The sequence below is a fragment of the Saccostrea cucullata genome, unplaced genomic scaffold (assembly GCF_032062105.1).
Source record: "Saccostrea cucullata isolate Sc308-1 unplaced genomic scaffold, CSIRO_AGI_Scuc_v1 ctg52, whole genome shotgun sequence".
Classification (NCBI taxonomy): Eukaryota; Metazoa; Mollusca; class Bivalvia; order Ostreida; family Ostreidae; genus Saccostrea; species Saccostrea cuccullata.
In genome coordinates, this window is record NW_026931531.1 from 383,822 (window position 1) to 408,146 (window position 24,325).

The following is a 24,325-nucleotide window of genomic DNA, read 5'->3' on the forward strand; positions in this document are numbered from 1 at the left end:
GACAGCAATAACTCTCTTCCTTTTACTAGCAACTTTAATCATCAGCCAGGCATAAAATGTATAGCTTCAAAATAAAAACAACTCCATCTCTCTTACACATTTTATTTTACTAGTGCTTTTGTTATGTAGATATTTCAATATTGCACTGTTTGTATCTGAAATCAATCTCAGAGTTTGATAACAAACCCTAGTAACAATCCACACAAATAAAACAGCCATAATAATATATGCATATAATTATAAATATTCAATTAATAACCTACTTCACTACTTTATTGCACTTATTCTTGAACAAAAGTGTATTTTTCTCAGCACTAAGGAGTATTTTGTTTACAGTATTATTAGTTGTATTTATCTGGTGGTCACAACAAAGATGTGGAAGACAAAAATATGATTGTTTTCAAGAAAATGCTGTCTCATGTTGAAAAAAAAATCAAAAGCTATATAAATATAATTCATAATGCATAGTTGATAAAATACTGATAATTTGACATCAAAGTTGAATACAACCTAAAATATTTCCATCAAAAGTGCAGATAACACTTATCACAGTTTCAAAACCGGTTTCAAAATTCTGGGATTACGTGAGCTCAAAAAATTGTAATGACAATTATATAAGGTTATTATGTGTGTTTCATAAGAGGTGTCGATGGAATGGACAGGGATAAAGCAGATAGTCTGCCATTATCTCCCTTTGGTGATTATCTGTCCAGGAAGACTTACAAAAAATAAGGAAAGAAAAAAATCACGAACAATATAATCCAGAATACAACGAATCCATACCAAGTATAAGAGGTCTGACTATTGTTATAAATACTTACATGTCATAAAATGTTAAAAGTAGTCTTTCCTTTTTTTTTTAATAAATAAGTTAGTGTTTGAAAAGTGAATTCATTTCCACATGCATAAATACATAACTTTTTTACCATACCATCTTTTCTCCTTAAAACTAATAACTAATATAAATATAAAATTTAATTCTCTAACAAAACAAAGCTATTTTGAAAGCAAAACAACATGAAGGAAACTCAAAAATAACTTGGTTTGTGTAACAACATGATAAGACACTTAAAAACTACAGTAGAAATTGAATATTCTGTTTCAAAAGTAACAATAAGAAAAAGAATTCCATAAACTCCCATAAAGACATGAATTTAGTGAAGCACAGATAGAGTTAGAAGGACACAATAACGTAGATAACATCATCACAGCTGATTTGTAGAGTCTTCCTGTCTTTGTTACTTTATCTTGTTAACAGTAGCGTACACTGGCTCCTGCACAAAATCAAGTTTAAAACCCTTTTACTGCAAAATAAAAGTTCATATTAGCATTTCAAATCTTTCTTCATCTTCACTAGCCAAGGGTTTCTGATGCGCTACTCTCCTCATAAGCCCTGGATTATGAGGAGAGTAGTGTATCAGAGACCCGAGATGGTGAAGATTATCTTTCTTAATTTATCTTTCATAAATCTCATGATCCTATATCCATATGAAATTATTACAGACTTTCAGAGTAAAACAGTATTGATAAGAAATGTGTATATATCAAGTAAATAAGCAGTATATTGATAAAAAATCTCATTAGTCATTTTTTGATATTACATTTTTATGTAAGTGCACGTCCAGGAAAATAGTTCTGGATTAAAAGAATGAAACCTTGCTAAATTCCTCAATGATATATTGGTACTTTTTAATTATTCCATTAACTGATACAATTTTATTCTATTAACTGATACAATTTTATTCTATTAACTGATACAATTTTCAAAGCAAGAATAGCCCATATAACTAAAGCAAGGCAAAGCATTGATTTGTTCATTAACAGCAATTTCTATGAACCTATTCACATCTTATAAATCTTATTTATAAAGGGGTTCCAAAAAAATTAGTAGAAGTATAAAATATATTAATTTGATTTACAGGTCTAATAGATAAAAGTCTGTTTTCTATATTTTTTATACTTATTAAAAGTATAATTGCTGCATGCGATCAAGCATTTAATCTGTTATATGAGCATTACATAAGCTGTATGCAGTCACACAGTCTATCGGTACATAGCATGTATGCAGTTACGCAGTATATCTGTCTACATGGGAATACATTGTATATACGTCTTGGCAACATATGATCAGTCTAATTTATTAATATATAATCAAAAGTCTACATCAGGTGGAATCCTTATCAATCTTCATAATTTTGTAAAAATCAAAAATTGGAAAATTTATGAATATAGACTGTAAACCATAAAGAACTATCAATCACACCTGAAATCAAGAAGATCTATAAGAGGACTAAAAAATACTCACAGAACCGTTCTGGACTGGTTTTGATGCGACCAGAAATCCAAAGGGATCATTAGGGTCCGACACAGGCTGCAAAAGTTAACCAGGTCATCTTAATGTTACCTTGTATGTATGCATTGTATATTAAAAAGATATATGAAGATAAACAGAAGTTATCAAAAAATGTTTCATCTGAAAATCTGTTACATGCATTTTTAAAATACAAAATCGATACTTTAGCAATAAAGTGTTTTTATAACAGTATAACTGTTGTGCAATTGTTAATAAAGTGTGCATATATCTGATGAAGGAAAACAGAAAATGGATTAAAGGTAGGTAAAGCCAACTAGCAAAGAAAAAAATGTCTTCTGAAAGAAAAATGGGATTCCTGCAGGAGACATAATGATTGCACATTAAATTTTAATTTACAGTTATGATACTACCTGGTATAATACTATATTTACTACAATTAAATTTCAGAGGTGTACATGCTTTAAAATAAGTATAAACAAATTGGTCAAAAAAATTAAACTTAATTTTATTGTTATTCCATTTGATCATGCAAAGCAGAAAAAAAAAGTTTCATACTCTTGTTGCTACATTCATTTGCATCTTGGTCTGATGAGTGATTAAAAAATCCTTAATTGAGCAACATATCAAATTAAAATGTCAGAGATTGAAAATGATATTATAGAGAGAAAATGACAAGTTAGTAAAAAGAAACCTGCAACACTATAAAATTTGAGTATCAAAAATTTCCCACTCTTTCAAAATGCAACACACCAAACTTGGAAAACAAAAATTTAGCTTGGTAAAAAAGCATATCTATAAACATAGATTGCACATTTATTTTGTCATTTGATCCTCTAGGGAAATTCTGATTTAACTCAGCTTATATCAAAATAAAATCATTACTCAACTAAAACTGAATTTTTTGATACTTTCCAGTCAGTACTGAGATAGCATTAATAAATTAGACACAGCAAACTTTACACCTGTCTGATTATACTTACCATATTTTTACCACCGCTAGATTTTCGATGACTGTTTTTCTTTAAATTACCACCTTTACAATTAAAGGAGTCTCCAAATGAATTATCAAACACAGTGAAGGGATCATTTCTTGAATCACTTACAAAGTCTCCATTTTTAGTGTCTGAATTATTTTTAAATGGACTAGAAAATGGGTCACTAGAATTCAAATTGTCAAAAGCAGAAGACCCAAATCCATCTGAATTGAAAGGATCTGTGTCTGCAAATGGGTCATTTGTTGCGAAGGGATCCTCAATTGTAAAGCTGCTGAAAGAGTCAGAGTGTGAGTCTTTGGTGCTTTGCTCTTTTGGTGGTGCTTCCTGCATGGACACGCTATTTCTAGGGGGTGGAGTTGGCATAGATGAAGGGGGAGCAGTCGGCATAGATGATGTGACATGTGACCGCGGTCGAGGCCGTGGAACTGGAGTATTACCGTTCGTGATTTGTGAATTGGATGAGAGTGATACAGTTTTTGGCACATTTTCTGAGTTTCTTGGAGGAGGAACAGGTAGGGAGGGAAGCTGGTGTCCTGTATGAGAAGAATTAGGTCTGGGTGGGGGAGCAGGAGGAGGGGGGTCATTTGGTAAGGGAGGGGGAGGGCCTTGCGGAGAGGGTAAATCAAAGTCATCAGAATTATCAAAGTCGTTCTGATTCAGAGTGAGTTCCTCTGTAGCTTTGCTAAAAGCAGACACATTAGAAGCACTATTGGGCTGCATGTGTAAAGCGGGGGAAGACTTGAGGAAAGATGTATCAAATGGGTCAGACAATTTACTGGTGAATGGGGAGAATTCAGCAGCTGGAAGACTCGAGTCCTCAACATTGCCAAATGGATCACTTGCCTGCTGTGGATTTTGTGTGGGCTTTTGCATCATTTCATTGATTGATTTTTTGGGAGGAGCATTACGCTCTGCAAATAAGTCTTTTGGAGTCTTATTTGCTTTTGTAGATCCAATGGTACACAGGTCAGCGAATGCATCCTTTGGTTGAGAGGCACTTGTTACTGGAGTGGCAAATGGATCTTCCACTTTGGTTGGCGCTAGAACAGGCTCATCAAACAAGGAGAAGTTCTGCTGTTGAGATACTTGTGGCTGTTGTTGACCTCCCCATGGAGTGCCCATTGGTTGTTGCCTTTGTGGAACTGGTGGTGGAGCAAGGCCCCCACCAAATCCTCCCTACAAGAAAGAAAAAAATACAATTCATACAATACCTGCAATTACATGGAAGACATTGGTTCATGTAATCATAAGACAAGTAAGTACCCCTTGCTGAGCAGCAAATGGGTTTGCCTGACTGGTTGGTGGAAATGGTGTAGCTGGCTGTCCAAAGGCTCCAAAACCTTGCTGTTGCTGAGGACCACCAAATCCTGGTTGAGGGCCACCAAAAGGTTGTTGAGAACCACCAAAGCCTTGCTGTTGTTGAGGGCCACCAAACCCTGGTTGAGGACCACCAAATCCTGGCTGAGGACCACCAAAACTCTGACCCCCTGGACCAAACAGACTCATGATATCATCTTTCTTCTTAGCAGGGGCAGGTTCACTGCTGAAGAGATTGAGTTCATCCAGGTCAGAACTGGCAGACTTGCTCTGATTGGTTTGTTCTGCCGGAGTTGATGAGGCTCCCCAGGGGTCAGAAGATGTGGCGGCAGAAGCAGGGGGTGAGGGAATATCATCAAATAATGACTCCATCTTGTCGATCTGTTTTATTCCCTGTAAGAATTTTCAAGGTTCATTTGTCAGTAAGAACAAAAGTAGAGGACAGTGAAGTACTGATATGAAAGATTAAATTACTAAAATATTCCTCATGCAATAAAAGTAGAAATTAAAAGTAACAACATTTCTTTTTTTGCCCTTTGTTCAAGTTTAATTTATTTTATTTTAGTTTAGCTAAATAACACAAAATAATGATATACAATTCCTGCACACTCAGTAATATGTTATTATATAATCATTATGTACATGTACAAGGGTTGTCCTTAAAAAACAAAGAGCAAATGTTTATAATTTTTTAACCTTGCAACAAATACTAACCAAATTTTGCACAGACATAATACATTCAATGTTCTTTAAAATTATGAATTTTTAAATATATATCTTTCATATTAATAACATTAGGACGATTTAGGCCGATAAGGCCTTCGGCGCACAAACAAAATTAAGAATAATTTACACATATAACTATTACATTTGCTTTATTTCTTTCGTACTGTGTAATACATTGAACTCAAATTTAAATCACTGAAATTACACAAAGCAAATACAAAATTTCATATAAAGTGCTTTAGAATTCAATGAAACATGATTTTCATTGTGTAGGATATTTTGATGAAAATGATGTATAAACATTTATACCGGCGCACATATTACTAAATTGTGTTGGATATGGTCTATATACCAAATTGACTACAAATTTCATTTGCAAACAGAAGTGACATTACACACCAATGTGTAATAAAGATAATGCTTAAATGGCACAATATTCAAGGAAAGTTTTTCCTTTATACCGAAAATAGTTACTCATTGCAGTATTCAGTTTACAAGCGCAACAATTAGTAACAAGTTATCTCTCTTTGCAAACAATGTGTATTCTTATATAAATGTAAGGCGATCTACCCCACCACCTAAATTTCAACTGAAATTTGAATTTGGAAAAAACAAGCATCAAAAAACAAACGGACACTAGTGAATTTACCATAAGTCCAAATTTGAACAAGAGTGGTCTATCCATAAAAAAATATATTGAAAAAATGTTAAATTTGTAACGCGAGTGAAGACAAAGAGATCATGATGATTATAAAAGACGTAACCCGCAAATCCTTGCGGGGCCGGTGTACACTTACATTCTTTTTTATTTTTACCTTTTTTCAAGTTTAATCATGAAACATGAAATGCTTATAAAATTTACTTTTTAAATAACACAAAATAAATTTAATTCCTGCAGAGAGAAATATGTTATTATATAGTCATTACGTACATGTCTATTTTTCCTACTTCTACTTTTTATTACCTGTTCAATGCTGACTAACTCTGTCTGTAGAGCTGACAAATCTGTGGGTTCTTTTTCTACGGGAGCATTGTTTGGTGGAACCTGACAAATATCAATAAGTCAGTATTAAAAGTATAATATATTATTATACATATAATATCGAAATATTTTTCATTTTTGTTTTTGGTATCTATCTGAATCAACTGATAATTTTCTTTTGGTAGTTATAAATTAATTTACCCAGTACAGTAAAACAGCCTTGTAGCAATCAAGCTTATAATGAAATGACACTTAAAACAAGGTGAGGTTCATTCCCATGACTTTTGAATACATTGTGAAATTAGCAGATACATGTGTTTAACAAAGCAATTGTTTGTCACAGGTACTATGTACATGTAAGCCTTTTTTATTACTGTATATATATTTGATTCATTTAAAGTTCATTTTATCATAATTTCCATCAGTATCATTATACAAGTGCAATGAAATATTGTGTTTTATAAGTACAGAGGTAGACTTTCAGTCAGAATGTTAGTTTTTAATGAAGTGTCATTTTAGTCTGACAGTTGATGTTATCTGAATCATTATGTTAATGGGAGATATTACACACATTATAAATTCATGTGATTATGAATATGGGTAGTTGTTAACAACATCTTGGCATCAACTTTATATAAGTTTTGAAGAATTTTCAAAATAATATACGTAAAAATTTAAAACAAACTGGTGAACTACTGGTAGATAACAAATACAACGTCAAGAAATGAATTTTTGGTAAATTTTGCCTTCATGGATCTGTAGAGGTATAAAGAAGAGCTTTTACTTGTTTAACTAAACTAATCTTAACTTGTTAAAATAAACTAAGGATAATATACCTGCAAATAAAATTTTGAAGCACAGAGCTTATGTACATGGTAAGCACACTTCCTAGTCCTAATAACTAGCCAGAAGTAAAGTTTGCTACTGTAAGCATTGGCTCCCTAAGTTATGACCTCCTTCACACTTTTAAAAGGCACTTATATTCATAAGCATCCAATGTTTATCAATTACAATATACTAAGTTATGACCTGAACAAAACTCCAAGAACAGAAGGATGGAGAGACAGATGGGCAGAGTGATTCCTACCCCTCCCCCCTTTCCAACTCAGTTTGCAGGGGCATAATATAATTTAAACATGCAACTAAAGAGCTCTCAATATTGATATGTTTTTGGTTTAAAACAAGAAGAATCTTTGGAGACAAGATAGACTATTTTTTTTCATTCAAAGCCTTGATTTCATTTAAGGATAATTTTTTGTGTTAATTATTAATATCAGAGAAAGAGAAAGATAACTAAGACCAATCACACTCAGATTCAGAAAACTAAGTATCAAGAAATTAATAAAGCATCTATAGCTACTGGAACAAAACTTACTTCATATATAGGCTCATCTACCTCATGCTCACCGGAGTTGTCCTAGTGATTTTATGTGAACAAGTTTACAAGGAAGCCACGAAAATCTAATACTAAGAATACTAAGGTCATGTACTATGTACCGGTACATGTACTGGATCAACAAACTACATCATTAATCGATCACAATTGTCTAAAATTTATAACAGCACTCTAGGTCTATATGTCTAACATTAAATGTACATTATCAATTGATTTCATAAAGGCTTCAGAGCTGTGAGAGTTTTACCTTTGAGTCTGGTTCATCATCTGTGGATGACTCTGTGGTTAATTCACCACCAAGTTGTACAACTGAATCAAAAAGATTATAGAGATTATATCAATGGTTTAATATTTTTTATATTAAAAGAAGGAAGAAAAATAGTAAACATATAGGTATCTACCCAAAAAAGTGACCTTTAAAATGAAGGTAAAATTTTAAATCAATCAATCCTTCAACTTCCTCTTTATACAAAATTTACAATAATAGATGAGACAATGAATTCTTCAAAATACCAATAAACATTTATTTTACACATAATCATTTATTCTTCTAACCAAACTGCACAATATGATTGATTGATAATGTTAAATATTCATGAAACAAAAAATTTGAATTTTACAGAATTCTTTCAAGCTAACAAAGATTTCTTCTGTAACTTCAATCTCTGACGTTGGTGAATCAAATCACTGTTCCAGAACATGCATTGATGAAATTGTCATTGTACGACAAATACTAAATTCATCTCTTGAATTTTTTTGAGCTGGCATACTAGTTTGGTTTCAATAAATAATAACAAGCTCAAGGGAAGAACCACCTCCATTAGCTTTAAGATGGCCATTCATCAAAAATTCATACAACACCCTATGCAGTCTAAACATATTTGGTGGTTTAAATCCCTAGATGCATCACTGATGCAAGTTTGGCCCAAACATAAATAAATATTATACTGGTCGCTCTTCTGGAACGTACAGGTCAGACACAGCATAGTCTGTATCTTAAATTGTATCACAAAATTAAGTCTACCCTAAGGCCTACATGTACCTTCTCAGGAACAGACTAGCTCCTAGCACATTAACATCAAAATTTGGTCAATCACCTGGAAAATGTTGGTCGAATGCAGAAACTCCTACCAGTCTGGTAGTATCCATCCCTACATGTGATATCCATGCAAGTTTAGTTATGACAGACCTAATACAATGAACTTAAAGGGAAATGAGAATATTGGACCTGACCAAAAAAACTTTTAACCCAGACAGACAGTGATAAAGCTCCTCCCTATGGTGACCGATTGTTAACCAGGGAATGACTATTGTGTTTGGACTGCTTACCATTGTTTGGCATTTCTTACCAGGGAATGACTATTGTTTTTGGACTGCTTACCATTGCTTGGCCTTTCTTCTTTCGGTTTGTCATCTGTCTGTTGTTTGGCAGCCTCCATCTCTTTCTTCTTGTTTTCATACACCACTTGGAAGAGGTCTCTCAGGGTCAACACCACATTTTCTGCCTACAATATTTTTTGAAATTTCATAAAATTCATTTACCGGGGTATTTATAGAAAATTGGAGTGACGTCTTCTTCAAACTGTGTTAGAAGTACTCCAAGCAAGCAAGAACTTACAGACAGTGCTTGATATCATGGAAAAGAACAAAATTGCAACACTTACCGCTTTTTCTGTTTTGATTCCAAAGAATTTATGAGTTCTATCCTCTGTCCCAAATATATAACCAAATGCTCGTCTGTCACTCACATCCCGAGAAATGAAAGAGATCTTATGAACAGGATGATGGTGCAATAATGTCTGAAATACAAGGTCTTTGGATGAAGTAATGCAGAGAATTTAAAATGCACCATTACTCATAGAAATTTAGGGAGGTAAATAATTTTTGTGGAACACAATTTTTTGCTGTTTTTGAGGGTAGAGAGAGCATGATGATAGTACTCACAGCTGTTCTTAGGTCAATGAGTTTGATCCCCTCCTCTGAAATGTTAATTATAATTCTCTGCTTGTGTTGACCAGCAGCCTTGACCGCCATTTTCTGAGCCAGAATGGTTTCCTGACACATCCTGTCCCCCCTGGCGTCGGCGACATCGCTCACTCCAATCAGCTTGGCATTGAACACCACGCCCTCACCTTTAAATCGGAACGGGTCATTCCTAGGATCTGCATTAAGAAAATGTAAAATTAATATCTGTGTCAAATACATACAGGAATAACTTTCATACTTCAATTTCACAATCCTCATTGCCGTATTTATTTACATTCCAGATTTTCATAGTACATAATTGTAGACAACACATTTCCTTTGAACCAAAACAACTTATTGTTTCCTGTCCCACTGGATTTATTTCAAACACCAGCCTAACAAAATCCTTCTCTTCTATTTCCCTTTTTATGAGTTCAGCTAATATTCATACTCAGGTAACAATTAGAAGCTATCAAGTACAACAAACAATTATCATCTTTGGTTATCTTACCTGTACTTATACTTCCAGTATCTGACTGCAAACGAAGAAATGAAGACATATTGATACAAACCACCTCCAACAGTGATTATTTCACTCTACATTCTCACTGAGCAATACTTACAGTGTATAAGTTTTATATATTAAACAAACAAAGTATGTAAATCACCTGCTTTAAAGGAAGTTTTTCTTCTTATTCAGAATTATCACAAGATTGTCATTCTATCGTTAATAGTCTAAGGTTCATTTTATATTATACGATGTCTAGTCATCTTTATACTTTACGTGTACAAGTAACTGTCCTTGTTGCAAGTCTTAGTGTGTGGTAAGTTTCTGCAATTTCCTAAGTGATATGTAATCAATTTTGTTTGTTTTGCTTTGGTCATTTACTTGTCAGGGGCATGGAAAGATTTATTAATTACTGAACAGACATATCTAAATTCCTCTACAGGAGGTTTATGCTATAGTTTAAGTTACCTACCTAGGGATGGTTTTTCTTATAGTTTAGTTTACCTACCTACAGGAGGTTTTGTAACCTAAGTTATTTACCCATCGAAGGTTCCTGTAATAGTCTAGATAACCTACCTACAGGTTTCTGTAATAGTTACCTACCTACAGGAGGTTTCTGTAATAGTTACCTACCTACAGGAGGTTTCTGTAATAGTTACCTACCTACAGGAGGTTTCTGTAATAGTTACCTACCTACAGGAGGTTGTTGTAATAGTTACCTACCTACAGGAGGTTTCTGTAATAGTTACCTATGTTACATGAGGTTTATGTAATAGTTTACCTACAGGATGTTTATGTAATAGTTACCTACCTATATGATGTTTTTTGTTATAGTTACCTACCTACAGGAGGTTTCTGTAATAGTTACCTACCTACAGGAGGTTTATGTAATAGTTCCCTACCTACAGGAGGTTGTTGTAATGGTTATCTACCTACAGGAGGTTTATGTAATAGTTACCTATCTACATGAGGTTTATGTAATAGTTACCTACCTATAGGAGGTTTCTGTAATAGTTACCTATCTACATGAGGTTTTTTGTAATAGTTACCTACCTACAGGAAGTTTATGTAATAGTTACCTATCTACATGAGGTTTATGTAATAGTTACCTACCTACAGGTGGTTGTTGTAATAATTACCTACCTACAGGAGGTTTATGTAATATTAACCTACCTACAGGAGGTTTTTGTAATAGTTATCTACCTACAGGAGGTTTATGTAATAGTCTAGGTTACCTTCCTACAGGGGGTTCCTGTAATAGTTAGGTTACCTACCTACAGGAAGTTTCTGTAATAGTTACCTACCTACAGGAGGTTTCTGTCATAGTTACCTACCTACAGGAGGTTTTTGTAACAGTCTATTTTACATGTACCTACAGGAGGTTTTTGTATTATTTACCTGTCTACAGGAGATTTTTGACAGTCCTTTTTTGACCTACTAACACGTTGTTGTTTTAATAGTTTTAGTTACTTACCTACAGGAGGTTTTTTGACGGCCCGTTTTTGTTGTGGCGTGCTGTCTGTTTTAGTAACCTACCTACAGAAGTTTTTTTTTGACGGCCCTTTTTTGTTGTGGTGTGCGTCTATTATAGTCTAGGTTACCTACCTACAGGAGGTTTTTTGACGGCCCGTTTTTGTTGTGGTGTGCTGTCTGTGGGAGTGGTGGTGGTTGTGGCAGCTGCTGGTTCTGATACGGAGGTCTCAGGAGTGGATGTGGTTTCTTCAGACATTCTGGTGGTGTATACTGTCTTAATGGAGTAGTCTTACAATGATGTTCAATCAATGACAGGCAAAAATGTCAGCACTACAAAAGATATAACAACAAGAAATTCAGGTAAAATATTTAGTTTTCTTAAAATCTCTGATCAGAATTCCAGACAATGCATGGTTGGGATTGCCTGTCTGTAAACTCAAAAAAATAACCAATTTATCTTCATGCTATCTTGGCTTGCACTTTTATATTAAATCATTTTACAACCAATACCAAATGAGGATACAGATCAAAAAATACCTATAACCATACAGATTTATAGACAGTGGGAAACTCCCAATACCTATCTTTCAAAACAAGATAAAAATACTGTATTAAGCAGCAATTTTACATACTACACTAAATCATAAAAGCCCATGTTTTGATAATTATATGTTTATGTACATCTTCAGGAGATGTTCATCTTATACTTTTTGTAAATATTTCTAAAATGTTAACATACTGCATCTGCTATAATATGGGCAGTGACCCTCATTTTAGTATGTAGAGCATGGCCCTTAATTAAATCTACAATACATTCACCTCCATTCAACAAATCTAGGCATGGGTAATAAAGATATATCACTGTGAACTGCACTCCTTCCCAAATTAATTCAAGCTGAAACATGACAACATCCCAGCATTATCTTAAATAACCTAAATTACAAAGATAAAACATTTTATGTTGTCCAACCCCTATTGTCCAACATTGCCTCAAATAGCACCTGCTTTATTTAGTTAAAAAAAACTCTGAAAATCCACCTCTCATCTTTTTCTCCTAATTAAAGAAAAAAACAGACAAACCTCCCACTAAATCCTCCTCCCCACGTATCACAATAACGACCTTTACTAGGGTACCATACAGCTCATTATCTGTACTATCTATATAAAATATCCGTCAATAAAATCTCAGATAAAATACCCTAGTCTTATGATGAGGTATAGCTATAAAGCTAACACTGTTAGTTTCAGTATGTACCTGTATACAAATTACCCCCGCGAGGATCAAAGGTCCAGACTCCCTGTTAATATTTATCTCTCACTAGATTTCTCCCACTGAAGGCTATTGGGTATAGATACATACACTGCAAGTGCTCACAAATTGTTAAATGATCTTAATGCATAGTATTACATAATCTCCACTTCACAAGGTAGTAGCCTTCTCATGGGGGGGAACACTTAGTCACAGAGTATAACAATGTAAGGCTGCAGCTGATTCTACGCAGTTAATGCTTTTGCTTTGATCAAAGAGGAAATCTTAACAGTAATTCCATGTTAATTAGCAAATGATGAAATGCATGTTCTTAAAATATGTTTTCAATATTTTGATGCAACCAGTATTTTCATTTAGATATGCATTTGGAATTTTAACTCTTACCTATCGGTGCATAATACCAGCAATCCTAAATAATCTAAGACTCATCTTAAAATCTTAACATTTCCTTATACATGTTCCTATACCTTAATTCTTTGAAAGCAGTGCATTTAAAAGAAATCTATCGAGCAGTAAATAATCAGGGACAAAATATATGGAAAATCCAAAAATTAAATACAAAATGAATTAATCAGCTTGAGTTAAAATATGCAACTTATGCATCAAAACAGATTTAAAAATAAATATCCACCACATTTCCCACTCTTTCCTCTGAAGTGCACTGAAAATTCTCTGAAGCGCATAAAAATTCTGCAGGTTTACAAAAATGTGTCAAGAGCCTCTCTGCTATATAACCACATTAATTCAGGATGTCATAAATATGGATATGGACATCAAAATTAAATGGGAATTAAAAAAAGTAATAAATATTAACCATAACAATTGTTGAAATGGGGATTAATCTGTTAATTATCTTTTCTGTACATTCCTAATGTGATTTAAAATCTTTTTTTCTCTCTTAATGATAAATCGTACATGAGTGATTTCACAGTTACACCTCAAAACACAAATACGTCAGCTGATGATTATCCTCCCCGTTTATGTCATGCAATTCTCGTTAACAATTACCCTCTCACCTCAGTTAAATATTACTGCACATACTACATCAATCACCTTAATATATGTGGCCCTTGACAAAGAAGAATACATGTATCACTATGACAAGTTTTCTAACAAAAAAATATATAAAAAGTTATTAAAAACATTCTATATCAATATTATGAGAAGTATTTTTTCATTTCATTCGGTAAATGATTCCTGCATATAGTTTTCCTCATAAAAATGTTACAAAAAGATTTGATAAATTACAAGAATTAATTAGTTTTTTTTTTACTCATCAAACACTTTAAACATTTTATCAAGTTGAAGTACTTTGTCATAATCATCCACCTCCGGATTAACAGATACAAAACAAAAGAACATGTATGTGCATAAATTATGCAGTAACAGCTACAATTTGAAATCTAAATCAAGCTATGCAAAAACTGAAATATTTTTTACCCGGTAAATGGTTTTTTATCCAAAGTTCCATGATAGAGGCCAATAAATATACACATGTATTTCATGACAGCAAACATTCTTTTCTCACTATTAGCTGTAGTTCATTAACTAGCTGGTGTTTAAAAATCAGAATGGACATCTATATATCCTAATTTTTTGTATTATACTTTTGATAGTGCAAATTCCAATTTCAATTTTCAGAAAAGAAGAGAAAGAAAGAGAGTTATGGTGACAAATATCTCATCGTATGCCTAATTTCTTATAAGTAAAATAAAATAACCCATTATTTCAAAAACTGCTTAATTTTAAAAACATGCCAAACATGTAACATATAATAACAATTAGTTAAAAAACTTGTAGTACATTTTCTGTCCCAAGTCCCAACCTCCTTTCACATCCAACTCAAATGGGATGTCATATATAACAAAATGGGGAAAAAAGTCAATCTGTATCAATTCTTTAAAATAATTCTCAAGAAAACATTTGAAAATGGCTTGCTTTAACCCTTTCACAATAACGGTGGTACACGTATTACTCTTTTCCGGGGCAAATTAATAACACTAGGCAAAGTTTTTGTTGACATTTACAAACAATTATTATTTATGTCATATTCACCAAAATATATCATTTTAGCTCACCTGAGCCAATGGCTCATTAAGACAAGTGAGCTTTCCCGATGTCCCCCATCACATTTTGTCTGGTGCATTGTCCGTCTGTCTGCGCAACTGTCTGCGGAGTCCCCCTCTCCCCCTTAATTTTAACTTTTCAATACTGAAATGATTTGTGTTTTTTTTCCCTTATCGAAACTGTCTATTGTAATTCCACATGATTTCCCTTTGATACACGAACTTTCTAAATTTGGTGACAGTGAAATAATGATTTTTCTGTTCAAAGTATAGATGTAATCTCACAAATATGATTAAATTACAAGGTCTGCTTTTGAAAAAGCTTCTTTTCTTCAAATATTGTAATGTATTACAAATGCGAAACAAATCTACATGACTAGTTAAATGATAATAAAGCAAGGGGATATCTAGTGCCAAACTTTTACATGTATTGTAACTTGGCATTTATTAGAAATTCACTTATTAAAGTATTAGATCTCTATACAGTGTAAGTAAAATATCTTTTTGTCACTGTCAACAAAGAACGAGAGAGTTACTATAAATACCTACTAAATCCAAGTTTTTCGACATAAAGAAATAAATCTTAGTTTAATGCTAATTGCTAATAAGCAGGGTTATCAAATCAATTAATTTAATCAATTCAGTTTTATACAGACATTCGGCTTGCCATTGTCAGATTGTGTAATAACATTAACAATAAATGTCCCTAGCATAATAAACACCTCCCCCTTGTTTACGACTAGCGACTACAAAGTTAGTGTACACCAATATACATAGAAGTCGACTTACAACGGAAAATTGTTTAAGAAAATTAAGGCATACTTACCATTATGTATAATTTTTCAATATGTATGCATTTAAAGAGTATTAAATCGTCATATCATTGCCTCCTCAGTCAAGCAAAACAAACTACACGCCTCCTATGTACAGCAAGGTGACACACCCTTGACGTAACAGACACGGCGGATTAAAGTATGTGAAATGACCCCCCCCTTTTTTTTTTAAATATGTCCTTAAGAACACTAGTGAAAGACTTGAAATAATTCTTTAATTTTTTAACTATATATTTTTTATCAAATTTTTATTTGAATGTTTTGAATTGCGTTCCAAAAATAAAGCGCAATTATAATATATATATTTAATGCATTTATTAGCTCATCACTGTTTATACTATACTGCTTGCATAGTGATTAATATGTTTAATCTTCAAGTTGTAATACACTGCATAGTTGACTTCACTGATGGTCCGTGTAACACTTAACAATTCAAATTTCTAAAACGATTTAGAGTTTTAGAATGTTAATATATTAGTTCAAACATCTAACTTTCAAAAACTCAAACTGATTTCGTATATTGAAATTTAATATTTTAGTTCAAAAATCGAAATTTTCAAATTTCCAGATAGGTTTTAGAATTTTTATATCTTAGATTTTTACCTTAATTTTTCAAAATTCAAATTACCAAAAACGATTTATGGAATAAACGTTTGAGGGTCTAAGTTTGTCAGAAAGTTTACACAACAATCTAAAGTTTGGTAATATTTTTGTCTGTGATTATTTGAAATTAGCTTCAAACTTCTAAAATACAACTTTGAAACGTTTAAGATTTTTAGAAATTTTGGTTCAAATGTTCAAATTTTAATAACTTAACACAGTTTTTAGAATTTTACTTTAAATATCCAAAATTTAAACCAGGAATGAACATATTTTGGATATTTGAATTAAACCTCTAAAAACTCAAAATGTACACGTGTTTTGGTTATTTTAAAGTTGCAATCTTAAAATCAAAATTCTAAATTTCTAAAAATCTAAAGCGTTTGAAAGTTGGAAGTTTGAGGTAAATTTTAAATAATTAAAAGACGAAAATGTTATCGAATTTTAGATTGTTAAGCGTAAACTTTCTAAACAAACGGTAGATTAAAAACTCTAAAGTTTAAAATACAAAATTTGTTTTTGGAAATTTGAATTTTGAATATTTAAGGTAAAAATCTTAAAACTCAAAAGGTTAAACCTGTTTGGAAAATTGAAAGTTTAGGTTTTTGAACTAAAATATTAAAATTCAATATACAAATCAGTTTGAGTTTTTGAAATATATAACAATATATTATAAAACTCTAAATAGTTTTAGACATTTATATTACACCCCAACCCATACACTTCCATGTATGTATGTATTTTTGTCCCCCGCTTTCGCGAAAGCGAGGGGACATTAAACCTCCTCCGTCACATCTGTCAGTCTGTCAGTCTGTCCGTCACATATGCCCATAACTTTTGATTTAAAGCTATGAAATTTCACAAGTGTATTCCTTGTGACAAGACCTTTCTTTAAAACCACCAAATTTGACCTTTTGACCTTGACCTTGCTTTCATCACTTTTACACAGAAATTTCAAACTTTTACTTTGGTCATAACTTTTGAATAAAAGGTACTAGGACTTTCATATTTTACAAATGTATTGTTTGTGACAAGACCTTTCATTGGATACCAACAACCTTGACCTTTTGACCTTGACCTTGGAGATTTGCGTACTTACATAAAAAACGTTAACCTTGACCATAAGTTTTGAACGGTGAGGACTAAGGCTTTCGTACTTCACAATGTAATATATTATTGGATACCAAGAACTTTCACCCTTTGACCTTGACCTTGGAGTTTTAACTACTTTTTAAAAACTTTAATCTTGGTCACAACTTTTAAACAGTAGATACTGAGACTTTTATATTTCACATATGTATTCCTTGTGCAAGACATTTCATTGGATACCAACAACCTTGACCTTTTGAACTTGACCTTGGAGATTTTAACTTTTCATAACTTTTGAACGGTGAGGGCTAGGGCTTTCGTACTTCACATATGTAATTTTTTTGAGAAGACCTTTCATTGGATACCAACAACTTTTATCCTTTGACCTTGACCTTGGAGTTTTAACTACTTTTAAAAAAAAAACCTTTAACTTTGGTCAAACTTTTGAAACTAGGACTTTTATATTTCACAAATGTATTTCCTTTCATTGGATATCAACAACTTTGACCTTTTGACCTTGACCTTAAAGATTTACGTACTTATGTAAAAACTTTAACCTTGACAACAACTTTTGAACGGTAAGGGCTAGGGCTTTCATACTTCACATATGTAATCCTTGTGAGAAAACCTTTCATCAACAACTTTGACCCTTTACTCTTGACCTTAGAGTTCACCTACTTTTAAAAAACGTTAACTTTGGCCATAATTTTTTAACGGTCAGGAGAAGGGTTTTCATCCTTCAAAAAAATCAACTTCAATGATAATTTCTATGAAATGACATATGACAAATGTTCATATTAGACACAATATGTCATAAAAAAATAACATCTCACCAACAAAGACACCGAAAGCGGGGGACCACAATTCTTTGAATTTGCTTGTATTATTTGTCTTTTGTATATAACATGGTTGTATGCCAACATGTTTGGTGAATCAATAAAGAAATTGAATTGAATTGAATATATGCACTACATGTATTTGGATGCTAAATAAATATCTATTTGTTCAAAATATCGCAATAATCAGAAAGACGAGAGAGCTATCGCACTTTAAAAATGACATGCAGAGAAGAGATTTTATCTTAAATCTTCGTCATTTTTTTAATCGTTTTTGTCATAAAGGCAACCTGCAAAAGAGAAAGTTGAAGAATTCGAACAAAAATAAATTGCATTTCAATAAAGAAATAAAATCATTGCTTTAGTTTAATGCTATTTTTCATTTCTTTTATTATAGGAAACAGAAAACAAAAGGGATAAAAGTTAATTATCAAATCAATTAATTTAATGGTGTGTCAGTTTCATTAAACAAAATTCGGACCTAAGGTGCTTGCCATTGTAAAACAGCTACCTTGTGAAATAACATTAACAATAAATGTGCCTAATAAATAAACACCTCCCCAAGCTTTCCCTTGAAGACGAAAAGATTGAAGCTAACTGAGTACAGAAGCGAACTTGCAAGGATAACTATACATGTACTTTGCTGGAACCAATATTATTTAGCAAATGGTGATTTTTAGTGAAACATGGCCTTCCAAATTGTTGAGAGAGAAAATTAACGAAATCAATAAAATTTAAATACCATTATTTTTTTTTTTTAATGCGACAATTTCAGTCTCGTTTTTTGGAGGAAACTTTCGACATATTTGAGGTTACAGTCGAAGAAAATAGGAGGGGTGCTCAAGCAATGATAATTTATTTCTTTAATATTAATATTTCAGTGTTCTTATTGCAAATTACAGACGAACTCAAACGATTGTCAGTTGATTGAAGCTCTCTCAGCACCTACTTATCAGATATCAGAGTTGATACCGCTGACTACGGCGATGATTTTTTACTGAATTGAAACTGCGACGCAAATATGACGAAACTTTTTTCACCATACGTCATTTGATACTTATAAAGACAAACTAGAACACAAAAAAGAGGATAGAGAGATAAAGAAAAAGAGGGCTAGTTTAATAAAATCAACAACAACAGATTTTTATTAGGAATGGGAAAATATGATTAAAATCTTATTGGAGGTTTTTTATTATGTCATGCGACTCTATATGTAGTATTTGAAAGAAATCAAACACGCACTATCGATTTTGAATTTTTTAACTATATAACGTTTTTTATAACAATTGATAAAACTTTTGAAAAGAAAATTTAAAAAATAATCAAGCAAACGAACGACAAAAAAAAAATGGTCCGAACTCGAAGGAGGGTCAAACTTTCTTTCACTTTAAAATTTTATCAAATACCGGAATGCATTACCAATACCACTGTAACGATGCTACAACAAAAGAATACGTGTTTTATACTGCTTGCCTGTAAATATTGCATATCTGTTATTAAAAAAACAACAACATTTGTTTACTGTATATATTATTATGTAACCTACACTGCGAACCATGGTAAAAATCGCTTGATGAATTTAACTTCTAGTTGGAACAGAGTTATTTATGTTTTGGTGATATATTGACAATTGATATCCAAAACACTTTATTATTTGTCTAGACCACTGTCATGAACAACAGCTTATTGCTTGTAAGCAAAACAAGTATGCCAACATGTTTGGTGATTTTTTATCAAATCAAGAAAAAAAAATGGGGATTGAATCGTTTTTGAAAGTGAGGGTGTGTGTGTTGTGGAGGGGGGGGGGGGGCAAAGAAAAAAAAACTTGAAAAAAGTTGACAAGAAAAAAAAAACAATAGTAAAAGTTATGTTGAACCCCTCCCCCCCCCTTCTGTTGCTACGTACCTGTGTCTGGAGAGTGTTATGATTTATGAAGCTGCATGGATAATTTTTTTTTTCAGCATAAAAATAAATGAATATTATATGTTAATGAGAGGAACTAGTAATTAAACTGAAAGAACTCTATTCCAACAATATTGATTATTCTACAATAAAATATACCCCCCTCCCCTCAAATCAACTAAAATCAATATCGACCACTCCATTTAAATCCTGGATCCGCCCCCGATGTCTGTCTAGTGGATAATGAAACCAAGTGTCATCTTCAGCTTGAGGAACAAATTTACTCTGTCAAATATGACGGACAAAACTCGATCTGTATATATATGCTGAACAAAGGCGACGTCAATTTCAGAGAGCCATAAAGTGGACAAGGTGTGTTTTACGTCTCACGGAGCCTGTTCTTACATGATATAAATATGGAATATATTACAAACAAGAGCTGCAGAACAAAATAAGCTATTTTAAATTTAAACCAAAAATTAGTCAAAATTTAAGATGGAAGTGAAAGAGTTAAATTACAAATGCTTCTGCAAATTACCAGCAAAGATTGTTTTTTTTTTTAAATGTACAAGTATTATATGATGTAGTTTTCAACTACCATATAACCCGAATATGGCACGCTTATAGCCGAGGGATTAGTCCATACTTTTCTGTTTATTCCAAACAGTTGATGCACAGACAGGGAGTATTTTGTACATCCAGTCAGGAGGTTTCACAATTTCTTAAAAACATAAGGATTCATTACGCTATGAATCATAAATCAGGCGCGTAGCCAGCATGGAAATGAAGTGTACGCAGAAAATGGTCAGGGGTCTGGGGGCCGCTTGAGGCCCCCTGTGGGGCCCGGGCGACGCCCTGGTGGGGGCCCAGGGGACGAAGACCCCCGGAAGCTCCTGGATTTTACGAAATTTTTCAGTCATTTTCTTGCAAAAGAAATGACGATAATCACTTTTCTTGAGCAAATACTTAGCTAAGTTATATCGATACTTAGGGAAGAGAACGATAATTTATCAAATTAATTTCATATATTGTTATTGGAAAAAAGTTTCCAAGTGTATCAAGAAAAAAAAAGTTCGCAATATCGTTATCACTGGAGTTTAAATTTATATTACAAAATATAAACGGGGGAGTTGTTGTCTTTTGATTACCTTCATATTTGATAGCTGAAACGATTCGAGAATGCTTCAGTTATAATATAATTCTTTAAATTGGTAACATCAGTAAAAGAATTTTTAGCTATATTATTATTTACTTTGTTCACCATACTTTAAATTGTTTAACGACATTTATTCATTACCTCTACGGAAATGAAAAATCTTGTATAGTCGTCCAAGACCTTTGTAACTTTTTCTTTCGATCATGGTCCCTTAGATCGCTTTCCTTCATCAAATATTTGTCCGGATAATCAGGATTACGCGGATTAACAGTTGAACATTTTGGTTCAACAATATTTTTCTCCTCAAGAATGTTGAAAGATGTTTTTGGAATTGATTTCATAAAGGACTAAATTTGAATGTGCAGACATGCTGAACAAAATTTGAATCGAAAGTCAAACAATAAGACGAAAAATAATTTGAAACACAGGTGGTGTCTCTTTTTCCCCGAATAAATTTCTCTCTTTCTTTTTTTCCTTCTTTTTTTATCTCTCTTTCTTTTTTTGGAAAATGATGTGTACGCACTTGCGTACTTGCGTATAGGCAGCTACGCGCCTGTAAATCACAAACACCGATTGTCACAGATAAGAGAAGCAACGTCACTTTCAGTACACATATTCGCAATAAAAATAATAATTAGCTGGTCAGTAACGATCCTAATGAAACACCCACGGGCAAACTGCTTACTAATTAGACCGACTGGACATTGGCTAGGACTCCATCTATATTTTTATATGGACAATGTCTTTTTTGGATACCCTCATATTTGACCTTTTGACCTTCCATGGAGGCTGATCAACTTTTGCAAACATTTTAACCTATCCATAGAAGATAGGTGAACAAGGCGGGTCAAATGCCAACAATGCGACTAAATTAAATCTCAGTTTTAAAATTTCATCTAACTTTCAAGATACATACTTCATGTTTCAAGATACATACTTCATGTTAAAATTTCACAAATTGCAAAAATCTCAAAACATTTAAATTAATTGTTTTGAAATGGTATACACACACATAAATGTGCAAAAATGTAGTTTTCTAAAACAAAATCTCAATTTTTAAATACGGTTGGGCCCTCGCTCCATTTTTTTGAAGGTTTATCCTCAAAGTTAGCGTAAAAATGCGAGAGGGGGACTGAATCCCTTTTCCAGACATAACTTTTTACTTTAGGAAATTTACAAAGAAAGTCCCATGTACTTTCTGTTGTAGCATACGAGGGTTGTCCCCGAAACTCATGGACAAGTTGTCTAATTTGAAAAATAACCATCACTGCGTTCTGAAAATTTCACTACTCTTTAGTACATATATTATGAATATACAGAGCAAATTTCAGATAGATACATGCATAAATAAACAAATTATTAGATTTTATGTTATGTATTGTATCGCCCTGCCTACGGCGCACGGATGATAACGTCAAAGTGTCTAAAACAAGCGTCACGTTTCATCTTTGCTTAAATAAAGTTGGATAAGTCCCACTAAAATTTAAAAATTCCTTTGATTCACATACGTGAGTGTCTATAACCAGTTAAGGTACTAATCTGGCACATACATGCAATCTTCTAAAGATTTATTATGAAGTTACGGATAGTATTCTCACAATCAGTCAACTAACAATCTCATATCAACGGTCGACAGTGACAGCGTCTTTTGCTATTACAATAGCAGTTTGTCCGTATATTTTGTACTACCTGGAGACTCAATCAAAAAGACTTTGCTTAGAAAACATATATTAAAGATCTGGTGATATTTGTCATATTTTCTTTCCTCTGTATTCATTTAAGGTCTCTTAAAGTGTCATTACAACATCCTAATCTGATGGAACTGCTCTCCGGTGCGCCATAACGTCATCAGTAATCGCTATTTTTCGTGTGTTGTGTTTACCACTTTCCCATTTCGAATGCTCGGGAAACTGCCAAAAATTAACCAAATGCCTTGAAATTTTAATAAAAACGACAAAATTGATGAAGGAATCGAATTATGATAATTTTCATCCCAATCTTATGTATTGAAAACTTTTATTATGAATTAATTCTTGTGTATTCTATAATATAACCTTGCTATTTTTACCCTGCGCTGTAGTACCGTACCCTGTGCACATTCAAGCATAATAAGATCTTTATTTTTGTCTATATATTATCAAAAACATAATGATGCACTTAAATATGATGAATAAACATTTACTGAAAATTTCAGCTTTGTGCGCCCATTACTTTTCAAGAAAAACGCTTTGACCACGATTTTACGGGACAACCCTCGTAGTCAAATAACAGTATCAATAAAAGAAATGTAGCATGAAAAACATTTAGAACTGAACGAAGTTGACCCCCTCCTCACCCCACCCCCCCCCCTACACACAGACAGACGAAATACGGTTTTTGACGAATTTTTTTTTTTGTTTTCTTGCAAAGAAAGTTTCTGAAGTAAGTTTAATTTTTTTTATCTATGGCAGGCTCCCACTTTCAAAAATTCGAAAGCTCATTTTCGCAGGTAAAAACAATTTGCGTGAAAACGCAAAATTTCCGCGAATTAACGCTTAACTTTCGCGTTATTGGGAAGATGGTCTGCGATAAGACGATTTCCTTTATCATATTGTTGAATTTGGATCGAGTTAGACTTACTTCTGAAAATTAAATCATAACATTGGCCATAACTTTAGAGTGGTTAGAGAAGGGGATTGAGAATTTCACAGATGTATTCCTTGTGATATTTTTCTCTTGGGTACCAACATTTTTTATTACTTGACCTCCACCTTGGAGTTTGACTTGCATTTGAAAATCTTTAAAATTTGCCATTGGCTGCCATACCGGGGAAGTGAGTATATAACAAAAACATATTGCTTTATTCAGTGAAATATGTGGAGATAACGAACAGTATTCGAGTTCAATAGTCCATTAAA

The 24,325-nt window shown here is 32.8% G+C and overlaps 1 protein-coding gene across 6 annotated transcripts; it reads right to left on the reverse strand.

Moving 5' to 3' along the window:
* Window positions 1-86: 86 nt before the first annotated feature.
* LOC134232892 (disabled homolog 1-like) lies at window positions 87-15,949 on the reverse strand. 6 transcript variants are annotated; one of them, XM_062714875.1, is made up of 12 exons: window positions 15,839-15,949; window positions 11,809-12,006; window positions 9,675-9,892; window positions 9,395-9,529; window positions 9,112-9,235; window positions 7,978-8,039; window positions 7,710-7,751; window positions 6,317-6,397; window positions 4,573-5,019; window positions 3,295-4,485; window positions 2,306-2,371; window positions 87-1,274 (listed from the first exon to the last, which is right to left on the reverse strand). In XM_062714875.1, exons 2-12 carry the CDS (start codon window positions 11,930-11,932, stop codon window positions 1,239-1,241), a joined length of 2,526 nt encoding a protein of 841 aa, XP_062570859.1. In that variant the 5' UTR covers window positions 11,933-12,006; window positions 15,839-15,949; the 3' UTR covers window positions 87-1,238. The 6 variants fall into 6 exon arrangements, with proteins under 6 accessions (XP_062570859.1, XP_062570860.1, XP_062570858.1 ...); XM_062714876.1 differs by lacking the exon at window positions 15,839-15,949 and adding an exon at window positions 12,932-13,026; XM_062714874.1 differs by lacking the exon at window positions 15,839-15,949 and adding an exon at window positions 12,757-12,888.
* Window positions 15,950-24,325: the final 8,376 nt, after the last annotated feature.

Coding starts and splice junctions, on each gene's coding strand:
- LOC134232892 (XM_062714875.1), bottom strand. CDS start 11,932: ATGTCTGAAGAAACCACATCCACTCCTGAGACCTCCGTATCAGAACCA. Junction 9,893..11,808: donor CGTCAAAAAACCTCCTGTAG/GTAGGTAACCTA, acceptor TTCTTAATGCAG/ATCCTAGGAATGACCCGTTC. Junction 7,752..7,977: donor ATGATGAACCAGACTCAAAG/GTAAAACTCTCA, acceptor TAAAATCACTAG/GACAACTCCGGTGAGCATGA.